Raw genomic sequence first — 11,630 nt, 5'->3', positions numbered from 1 at the left:
TTCTTAATCCAGACGATAATGTATTGAACGTTGTTTACATTTTTTAGTGAATCAGACCTATTTCCCCCTCCAATATTCTGCTTGGTATTGCAGATTCCTTTGCCTTACATCTTTGTCTTACAATCCTTGTGGGTTCGAGCTCGTGCTTTCAAGTCTATACTTGAATAGAAAACACGTCGTAGCATAAAGCACTTGTTCAGGAATAGAGAAGCTTCAATCCACAGAGAAGCTGCAGCAACCCGCTCTTCGAAGAGAGGAGGCAGAGTTTGTAGAAATCTAGCAGGACCAGTGACAAACCAAAAGCAATTACTTGGCACGCACTCAATGTCAATTTGATGCTAAATCTCGATGAGTTTTAACTTCAAAGGCGATCGTGCTTATAAATTGTAATAAGTAATTAGTGATCACTTTCTCTCATACACAGGCCACGAAATTGATGTAGTTTTATGCATTACACACACACACACACAAATGTATCAAGATTTGATTCGATTCTGAAGTGCTTAAAAAGAAATGTCAGCACCAAAAATGCATTATTTCGAATGAGTGAAGAAGAAGAAGCCATTTGCTTCTGGAATTTTTTGGGGTGTTCAAACATCAACGCGCATGGTTCTTATATATAACGCAAACATTCATTCCTTCCTCTAACTGTTTCTGGGAAAACCAAAATTATTATACTATAAACATGGATTATATACTAAACAAAATCGAAATGGTTGATTTGTTCAATGCATATGGATTGACGGATACGAGTCATATGACCAAACGTTTTCAAAAGAAAATGAAAATAATAACAGATTATATGAAATGTATGGTAATCAATCACTAATTAGTGAAGTTAAATGAAGAAATTGATGCTAACTACAAATTTTCATCTTTAAGGAAAAAGCAGATTTTATCCACCGAACCAGGCAGAAGCTGCTTCTGAAGACAATCCCACTTTTCCAAAAACAAACACAATTAAGAAGCATATTTGGAGTCCATTATCTTTCTTTGGAAGCAGTGACTGCTGCCATTGAACCTCTTCAGTAAAACTCAACATCTTTGGCACAATAGAAACAAACATGTTGCAGAGAAGTTTGGTTCAAGTGAGAGAGAAGATCGATCGATCGAATAAATATAATAGTTCATGAAAAATAAGAAGAGAAAAACTTCAAGTCCTCTCCTTGTTATGTGAATTCCTTAGGAATCCCAAGGGTAGCAATTTTCTTCTGTAGGCCCGTTCCCGAAGGGTATCAGGCACATGCGGTCCTGTGTTATGGTCCAGGAACAATAAGTTCCGCATGCAGGCCAGTCTCTTGATTTTTCGTATAACGTAACCGAAGTATGTGTAATATTTTGCCATTGGAGACTGCACAGGTTTAGTGAACCTTCAAGTCTATGAACAATGAATTCGTGGAATCCGTGATAAGGCACGACATGAACACAAAGATCGCGGTCGCCAGATTTGCAATGAACAGTGAGGTTGATGCCTGGACCCAAATCATTAGTCAGTGAAATAACAATGCCCAGTTGTATAATTGGGTCACGTATAGTGGCACTGTTGACAGTTACAAGAAATATCAGCACCAAAAATACATTATTTCGAGCGAGTGAAGAAGAAGAAGAAGAAGAAGAAGCCATTTGCTTGCTTCTGGAATTTTTTTGGGTGTTCAACGTGCATGGTTCTTATATATATATATATATATATATATATATTACCCAAAAATACCATTCTATAACAGATGGATTTATACTAAACAAGAATCGAAAAACGGTTGATTTGTTCAATGCATATGGATGGATACGACGATACGTTTTTTTTAAAAAAAAAGAAAAAGGAAAAAAACAATAGATGGCTCTGATTTGATTAATCTCAGTTAAATATGTACATCAATTTTAAATTCATCTCAGATGATACATGGATACTTTATGAGCGTGATTCGAACTGACTTCTAATTGATTTATTCTTTTTGTTTGTGATGGCATTGCTACTGATGAGTTATTTTTCAATGTGTCGGAAACACACTCTGAAAAATGAGAGTCAATTGTGCTTGGGAAAAAATACGCTCTGATAAACAAGTGTCAATTGTACTTGGAAAAAAATCAACCAATTATATTATGGCACTTGGCATACTGACATATTCTCAACACACTAAAAAATCTCACTAGTGAGATTACAGGAGACTCGGTATAAATATGGCCGCACAATTATGACATTCCCACTTTTTTTTTATTAAGTACATTGATATTTTTACACTAAGGGGAGAGGGAGTTCGGCAAAGCCAAACAATGGGCAGCCTAATTTGGTATTGAATTTGTCATCTAAGAGATTTGAACCCAAGACCCTTCACATCTGAGTGAAAAGGAATACCACTAGATCGTAGTATTGAGTGGCAGTACGGCATTCCCACTTTTGTTTTGCCAATTGCTTTGTGATGATCGTTAATCTTTAACCTTAAAAGTATTTTCTTAATTATTAATTAAGCTCGTTTCTATGTGTTTTTAGATTCTTAAATAATTTGAAAACATTATCAGTCAATCATTTCTTTTTATTACGAAGGATATTACTAATTTAATTAGACTAAAGAGAAGCGGTGTGGATTTGAACCGAGAAAGCAGTGGGTTAAAGAAATACACCCTAATTACCAGAACAATCCACCGCTTGGATTATCAATCAATCATTCATGTTAATCTATACATCCAACGTAATACGGGAACAAAGAGACTAAAAATTGTTCAAACACGCATGTCCTAAATAAGAAAAAGCTACCAATCTGATTTGAGTCTGTATGAAACAAAATTTTCCTTCGTTTGCCTTTCCTTCTCCCTTCTTCCTCTTGTTCATCATGATTCTGATCCAATTACTCAAAGGTAAGCATCAGAGGTACCGGGAAAAAACTGCACATCGTGCGTTGAATTGCTCATCCTTCGTCGCTCACATCAAAGGTGTAATTTTCTGACGTAAATATACTCTTTGATCAATGCTCAAAGATCATCTTCTGAGGGAGAGCAGGACAAAAGGCAGTAACCTCACATTGGAATTCCGACTAGATTCTGACTCCGTACAAAGCAGCAGAATTCCATCTCTGGCTGAAGGGATTGGTGCCCTTACAAAGTGCAAGGAAGAAACTCTTGGGACTTGATGAGGTTTTGTCGCTGCATAGGGGTCTTGATGCATGAATAACAGCAGTGCAATCACAATGATGAGGAGCATCTGAGAGTTGTGCTGGTTCAAGCAGCCTTTTGCTGCACTCCAGCTTAGCTTAGGGAACACAGCACCTCCTATGGATTGGATTGATTCCTTCATCTCCAACTCAAGTTCAGCGAAAGAAGGGGGAAACAGAGGCTTCTCTGACTCGTAACCATATCCTTCTGAAACCTGATAATTATCTTCCTCCTCTTGATTATTATGAACTCTGTCTTCATTTGAGATGAAAGCAGGAAGAACCAAGGGCACCGAATCATCAAGAAGATATTAAACAAAGGATTATTGAAGTTCATGAATCCAGGTCTTGATGGACACGGATATATATCTGGGCCCCTGGGGTAGCAATCCGTTTGATTATGTTTTCAGTTTTAGCTTAGGGAACACGGCACCTCCTATGGATTGGATTGGATTGGATTGATTCCTCCTATAGATTACTTTTCGCAATCTGCTGTTGAAAAAACAAGGTCTGATTAATATAAAATATCACAAATTGAAAGCATAATCAAACGGATAAATATCAATAAAGAAAAGGCTCTCTAATGCAATACTAAAATTCTCTCACTCTGGAAATTGCATATGCTGAGACGCATTAAGATGATGAGGACTGAAACCTCTGTCATGCAGCTTGACTATAAGATTATGGAGTTTAACTAAAGCTTCAATAGTGCATTGTGTATATAGCTGAAGGCTCATACGAGTCAAAGATTGTAATACCATATCCATAAACGCAGAATGTAGTGCATCAAGTAAGGAATTAAATGTGTTCACAAAGAAATATCAAATATGTGTTCACAAAGAGAAACGAGGGTCAAGAAAATTTACGAGCTGTCTGATAGATGATATTACAAGGGAAAAGAAGAGCTGGATTGGACCATCTATCACCAATGATCCTGACAAGAACACGATCCCTGAACAAAGTGATGGAATCGTCTGCGATCACGAATGATGATTTCTCTACCAAATTTGGCCGAAATATGCTTCATGAAAGAATGACAGTCATGACAAATCCGAAGGTTCTTCATGACCTTTATTGTCGTGCTATCCTTGACATTCAGGAGTGCAAAAGCCACGGCCAATTTCTCACTATGATAATTAAGACATTGCTCCTTCTCCTCCTCTTCAATGTCATGTAGCACATTTTTCGTATGGGGAGTATACCCCGTGTCTCTTATACTTTCAATTATGCGATCTAAGAACTCTCTAATATCATCCAACCTGGGATGAGAATTACCCCCTGATACAAACTCATGAATGACTTGGTCTACGCTGATAAAACTATAGCCATGTTTCTTGTTAATTCTCTTTTCTCTCATTGAATTCCTAACCTTTGCCTTTTCAACCCATCTACCAGCTTCGCCATAAGCATTCGATAAAAGCACATAATCGCCATCATGATAAGGATCTAGCTTGTGGACCCTCTCCTTCACTTTCTCAGCCAACACAAGATTGTTATGACTAACACATGCTCCTAGCAAAGTCCTCCAAATTACCGAATTTGGCATTATTGGCATCTTCTCAATGAACTCGTACGCTTTGTGAAGCATGCCGGCCCGGCCAAGCAGGTCAACCATACAACCATAATGCTCAAGTGTTGGCTCCATGCCGTACTCATCCCCAATGCTTTTGAAAACTCTCCAGCCATCTTCAACAAGGCCACCATGACTGCAAGCCACTAAAACCCCAGTTATAGAAATATGATCTGGCTGCAAGCCAGAGCTTTTCATCTCATAAAAGATTCTAAGGCCTTCTCTACTGCGGCCGTGCGCTGCAAAGCCACTAATCAATGCTGACCATGCATTTACATTCTTGAATGGCATTTCATTGAAGACTCTGATAGATTTATCAATGGATCCACATCTCCAATACATGTCAATCAACGCTGTACCCAATGGAACTGTAAGTTCTAGCCCACTTCTGTAAATAAATTTATGAACCCATTGACCCAATTCCATTTCCCCTAAGCTTGAAACGGCAGATATCACGCTGAGCATGGTAACCTCATCTGGCATCAGATTCTCTGCAAGCTGCATTTGCTGAAACAAAGCAAGAGCTTCGTATGCAAAGCCATTGTTGATGAAACAAGACATCATGGAAGACCAAGAAACCAAGTCTCTTTCGCGCATTGCATGGAACACATTCATTGCAAGCTCAACTGACCCACAACCCCCGTATAAACTAACTAATGCATTCTGAACATATATGTCTGAATCAAAGCCAAGCTTAAGAATGTGTGCATGAAGGTCTTGACCCTGTTGAAGGCGAGCACAAGCCTTGAGAAGAAACGGGAAGGTGAAGTTATCCGGTGGGACACCTTGGTGACGCATCTGGGTAAAGAAGGAGAGTGCATGACAACAAGATGAGGGGGCTGCTGCATGGGCTCTAATGATTGTGTTGTAAGTAAAGGTGTCCGGAAAGGGAAAGTGGGAGAAGAGAGAGCGAGCATAGGTTAAGCTTTCAGGTGATGATGTGGCAGTGCACCCAAGAAGGAGGCGTCCAAGGGAGGTAGGGTGGTTGTCGCGGCCAATCTTGATGAACCAAGCATGGAGCTTGTAGACATTGTTCATTGACATCATTCTTTCTCATTGCAATTTTCGTCTCTTAATTAGGAAAATAGCCACATGTCTTGAGAGGAAAGAATTTATTAGCTCCACTCTGCTAACTTGAATCCTTCAAAACTATCCGCCAAAATGGCGCTGCCCATTCAATATTTCCTAAACATTTGGTGAAATAGAGATTCATAATTTAACAAAACCCAAAATCTGCAAAAAAATCTGGTGTGGAAGAAGTAGTATTTCTCCAACAAAAAAAACCACCCTTCTGATTTTTTCCAAAGTACTTTCTTCAAAATCTACTCTCTTTCTATCTCTCTCTAAAAAAATAAGCATTTCATTACTCACTGCAATCAAAGAAGAAATCATCACGAAAAAACCAGTGCATTGCCAAATGCAACTGGTAAAATTATGCAACACCAAATTAATCAAAACAAAAACAAAACAAATACAAAAACCCAAATCACAACTTAACATACATAACTACACAGTTACACAGAGTCTGGAGATAAATTAAGCAATTAATCAATAATTCAATAAAAAAAACCTTAAAATTATCACAATTACAGGAAGAGTCTGGAGATAAATTACCTTCAGCAATCGGTACCGTACCGAAGAAAAGAGACGAGGGCTGGAGGAGCTGGTGGAGAAAGTGGGAGCGAAGAACAGGAAGAGTGCAGTCAGCTACTGCTGTGCTGGGATTCGAGCGAGGGAGAACAACCAACGAAAGAGGGAAGGGTTTAAGGCACTGGGTTTACCGATGGGCTTTGGCTCATAGAAGGCAAAAAATGGGCTTTTTAGATAGGATATTGGGCTGGAGCCTGTCCAAGCCCACTTGTCCAAAGAAACCCATTGAATATCTCGTCCAACTTAGTATACTGTCTCGCTAAGGCTGCAAGTTGGAATGGTGTTTCAAATTTCGAGTCAAATTTTTGAATTTGCATATTTTTTTCAAAAAATTGGAACGGAAATTAGAATGAATTTAGAGATTCTGAGAATTTCGAATTTCTGATCTGAAATTTAAGTGTTCAAAACTTATTCGGATAAAAAAAATTTAGATTTTTATAGTTATTTATTCAAATTATATGTTTTGTAGTCAATTTTTGTATTTTACAGTTAGTTTTGGATGCATTTTGATCATTGATTTTATATTATATGTATACTTATATATTAAAATGATGAGCATACTAGTATACCACAAATTAATTGAATTTATACATAAGTATACATCAAATATTAAGAAATAACGATAAATTGCATGTATGAAAAAGTTAGAGAATATTAAAAAACTTATCAAATATATAAATATTGCAGAGATTACTCTGATTCCGAAATTTTCGAGTATGCCAAAAATTTCGAATTTGAAAATTATGATCCGATCCGATCTAATCCTAACATTTTGGAACGGAAATTGGAAACGTCGTTTCTAACCCGATCCTTTCGAAAAACACCCCTAGTCCCAACATGTGCATTTTACAACTTCAAAATCAATTTCCTGGTTTGAAGGGGTAGAAATTTGAGATGAAAAACCTGCAATCCATAAGGAGGTAACAGTCAAAGAAAATCGCGTCACTTACTACTACGGTCAATCGAAGTTTGTTATGTTTCGTCAAAACAAAGATAACATTGTTTCAGGCCCCTCAACTATAACGCATCAACTCCTTCTCCTCCAACTGTATTTACATTCTAAAATTTGAGATATTCCCGACGAATCGAAACAGTTTAACATCTTAGAATCCAACAAGATGCCACCCAATTTGTAGAATATGAATATGTAATTATGTAGCACCCCCCACCTAAAACACAAGCCAACAAATTACAACTAGTTGGAAGCAAGCATTCTTTTTCAACCCTAGTTTAGAGCCCTAGAAATTACAAAGGGAAGTGAGTGGGCGTGGTGCTTGAGATTCCATTTGACATATAATGCCATAAAATAGTGTGAACGATTCTTTTTGAACCAAGACAAAATCAAAACAGCACTTTGTCTCTTCCATATGATTTTAGACAAAGCAAAAGCTCAAAGATAAATAATTGGTGTATCGTGTCTCATTTATAAGCATACAAAAACATCCTATTCCTCCCCTAGATATTCTCAACCTAAGCCTAAGCTAATTAAGATTTGTCTGATTTTTTTTTTTAATACAACAATATATTTTACATTAAAGGAATTGTAGGAGTTCGGCTAAGCCACACAATAAGCAACCTAATTTGGTATTGAATTCGTTATCCACGAGATTTGAACCTAAAACCTCTCACTTATAAATGAAGATAAATACTACTAGACCGTAGTACGAAATGACAAGAAATGTCAGATTTTAATCATAAAACTTTAATTTAAGAGAAATGCTAAGGAAACTTTCTGAAAAATGAGACTTTCCACACAGTTTGACATTAATTCTCATGCCGACATTATAAATATTGTGTCCAAAACATTAGATGACAGATAATCCATGAAGAGTCTCAGGTTGAGAGTGTCTGCTTAGCATTTATCTTAAATTTAAATTTAATAGCTTATGTGACACATTGACATCTTTTAAACTTTTGCTCTTCACCTGATATGTCAAACTACACTATTATTTTAGGGAGTTGTTATTGACACTCCCAAATTCTCATTTTACACTCCAAACTTTATGTATTTAAAAAATAAAAATACACTTATAAGGATTGCAAAATGATATTTTTAGAGTGATAATAACATTTCCTTATTATATTATATTAAAATATTATAATAAATATTTCACAACAAAAAAATAATAATAAAATGCCTTTAATAATCAACTAAAAAAAGATTTGAAGCTGCGGTCAATTTTGACGGTAAAGGTGAGAGCTGCGAATCCTTGGCACGCGACATTAAATTTGACTTTTTGGTTGGAAAACATTGTTGTTATCCTTTTTAACTATTAATGCACCACATTAAATTTGGCTTTTCAATTGGAAAACATTGTCGTTGCCTTTTTTACTCTTAGTGTTGATTTGAACATCTCCTTTAAAGATGCTCTAAAGTTATAAACTACCAATTATTTATCATTATATTTTATATATCCTAGTATGATTGAGGTTTATGTTATTTTTTTTTTTTTTTGAACCAGAGATATTATCTACACTAGGCCTCATTTGACAGCTCGGACTGTACTGACTATTTATGTCGGATAGGATAAATAGCCACCGGATAGTACTGACTAAATTAGTCGGGTGTTTCGTGCAGTATCAGACTATTGATCGTATTATTTATACTGTGTTTAGCATTATACTAGATAGGAGGAATCAAACTTAAAAAAAAAAAAAATTTAAAAAGTGAAATCATTTTTTTGTTCCCAGTTCTCTCTGCACCCCCTAAACACCCTTCCTCTCTCTCCCTTCTTCTTCCCCGACTGCAGAAGAATCCCAAATAATTGTTCCCTAGCTCTCTCCGCCACACCCCCCAAACTCCCTCCCTTTCTCTCCCATATTCTTCTTCCCCAACTAAATAATCCGGGCATTTTGGTTGGTTTTATTAAGCGGGTGTATACTGTATTATCCTATCCGACCGGTTAAATTAATCCGGCGCTTATTTAGTACGAGTGAACGCCAAACACCCGAGTCCGTATAACTAATCCTATCCGATCCTTTATCCGATCTGCCAAACAGGGCCTAAGGGAATGAAGGAGTGGGCTAAGCCTCATAATGGGTGAGTCGTAATAATATTAAGAAGGAGATTCCTTTCTCATGGTAAATTTCCTTCATTAGTCAAGAATTTAGGGTGTTTGTTAAATCAAATTTTCAAGAAAAAATTTATTTGAACTCACATTTTATATCTCAACACTCAACTTACTTTTTAAACCAACATTTGATTTAATTATCTCTTTAAACCTAAATTTAGTTCCTAAACTAACCTCACTTATGACAATTAAAATTCTCATTACACCCTACTAAATCAATGAATTGTTCAACCAAAGAAAAAGGTCAATTAATTGTTAAAAAAATAATAAAGCAAAACTCTTTGAACGCCATTGACGCAAACCAGATAGCAAACTTTTTTTATTTTATTTTCTAAATTATTATAATTTAATTTGGTTGCAGAAGCAAAGTTGGCCTCTTCAACCAAATTTCTAAATTATTTTATTTTAATTTGGTTTTTTTTATTTTTTTATTTTTTATTTATAAGTTTGACTATGTTTTTTTATTTCATTTTTTTTAAACTTCATGAAACTTATTGGTTATATATATTTTTTTCTTCCGGTCAATAACTTATTGGTTATAACTTTATATATATTCAACAGACTTCCTCGTGGTTGCTTAATATTAATAATAAATAAACAAATAAATTATGGAGTTGTGCTGGTGAAGCTTTCAGTAAAAGGAGAAATTTTTAGTTGTGACGCGAACACAAGTGGTACATCACATGTTTTGGTGAAAAATTTTATTTTTTAAGTTATTAACTTTTTAACACACATATCTCACCATTTGTATAGTAACACATGATGTACCACCTTATGTACCAGTCATACTGAAAAATCTCTTCAGTAAAAGAAGACTTTTAAAGTAAAGGGTTGGCCCTTGGGGACTTAATTTGAAAGTGATTTTGAAGGCCGACTGAAGACTACTGATTCCTGCAAGTCATTCCTACCAGTCTAACCAAACAATCTACTCTTAAATATACTCATATATCATAAATTCAATTTCAACGTGACTTTATTAGTACAAAATTGTGTCCAAACTTTGGTCAACATCCACTTTCGACTTTGAGTTGGATGCAATTTTTTTTTTCCGTTAACGTGGTAGAAAACAGAAAAAAGAAATACTAAACAATAATTAATCTAGCTTTAGCGACTTCAGAGTAGTCAACGAAAGAATTTGAACTAAAAAGGAAGAGGCTTCGCAAGCTATTGAAAATCTATCTCGCTACTTAAATTCAACTTGGTTTACCCCGTCAACTATAAAATTACACTCCTTATAGATATGCTGCAAATTACAACTTAGTTTTGTTTTGATATATGATGTGCAATTTTAATTTGGCTCTTTATGCTGCAAATTGAAACTCACATGATACTTTGACCTAAAAAAACTGGTACAAATCACACTTTTGCCGACTTTCTATTTCTCGTGGACTTTTTAGTCTTTTTGTTTTTGAGAGAACGACTTGTCTGTTTGGTTTTTAGTTTTGGCTCCTACGTTCAGAAAGTTACAAATATGAATGGTCCCTCGCCTCCTAGTATTTATCGATTTGTTCCTATAGAGTTATTAACTTCTTTTTTAAAATTTAATTTCAACTGTTTATTTTCTTAACTTTTACTAGCATATGGACACACACAAAGTGTTGTGATATTTATTTTTGTTTTTGAAATAGAAGTTGAGAGGAAGAAAGTGATAGAGAATGTGAGATTGAGAGGTTTTTTTTTTTTTTTTTTTTTTTGATTTTTTTTTATTAGAGATATGTTAGGATTATATATAGGTGAGACTTTGAAGAAAAAAACCGCAAAATTTAGTTGTGTGAAATTACATTTCTGCCTCATATTTCTTATTCTTTAATTAGAGGGTTAAACTGGTAATTTCATAGAATTTTGGTTGATAATGAGTGTTTTATTAATTAGTGGAGATAATTAGCTGATTTTTTACGAACGTTAGTTTTGGCTAATTACCCCTATAACTATTTTGAATAGCCAATTTCTCTCTTTCGTTAGATTTTAAAAAATTTCATCCATCCAATTTCCCATACTTTTTACTCTCATACAATTGTCATGCGTTGTTCGCGTGATAAATATGAATGAAAAATTTTAAAATCTAATATCCGAGCGAAATAGGCTATTTATAAAAGTTTAGGGGCTAACGACCAAAATTAATATTCAAAAAGTAAATTGACTAATTATAAAAGTTCAAGAAGATAATCGACAAAATTAAAATTCAAGAAAAAA

The 11,630-nt window shown here is 35.3% G+C and overlaps 1 protein-coding gene and 1 pseudogene across 1 annotated transcript; both read right to left on the bottom strand.

Moving 5' to 3' along the window:
* Positions 1 to 2,960: 2,960 nt before the first annotated feature.
* Positions 2,961 to 3,913, bottom strand: LOC137728493 (uncharacterized; annotated as a pseudogene).
* LOC137729746 (pentatricopeptide repeat-containing protein At4g21065-like) lies at positions 3,530 to 6,072 on the bottom strand. Its single transcript, XM_068468765.1, has one exon. It carries the CDS (start codon positions 5,761 to 5,763, stop codon positions 4,069 to 4,071), a length of 1,695 nt encoding a protein of 564 aa, XP_068324866.1. The 5' UTR covers positions 5,764 to 6,072; the 3' UTR covers positions 3,530 to 4,068.
* Positions 6,073 to 11,630: the final 5,558 nt, after the last annotated feature.

Source organism: Pyrus communis, chromosome 3 (genome assembly GCF_963583255.1).
Source record: "Pyrus communis chromosome 3, drPyrComm1.1, whole genome shotgun sequence".
NCBI lineage: Eukaryota > Viridiplantae > Streptophyta > Magnoliopsida > Rosales > Rosaceae > Pyrus > Pyrus communis.
Note: the sequence above shows the minus strand (reverse complement) of the source record. Positions and strands in the feature narration are given on the sequence as shown.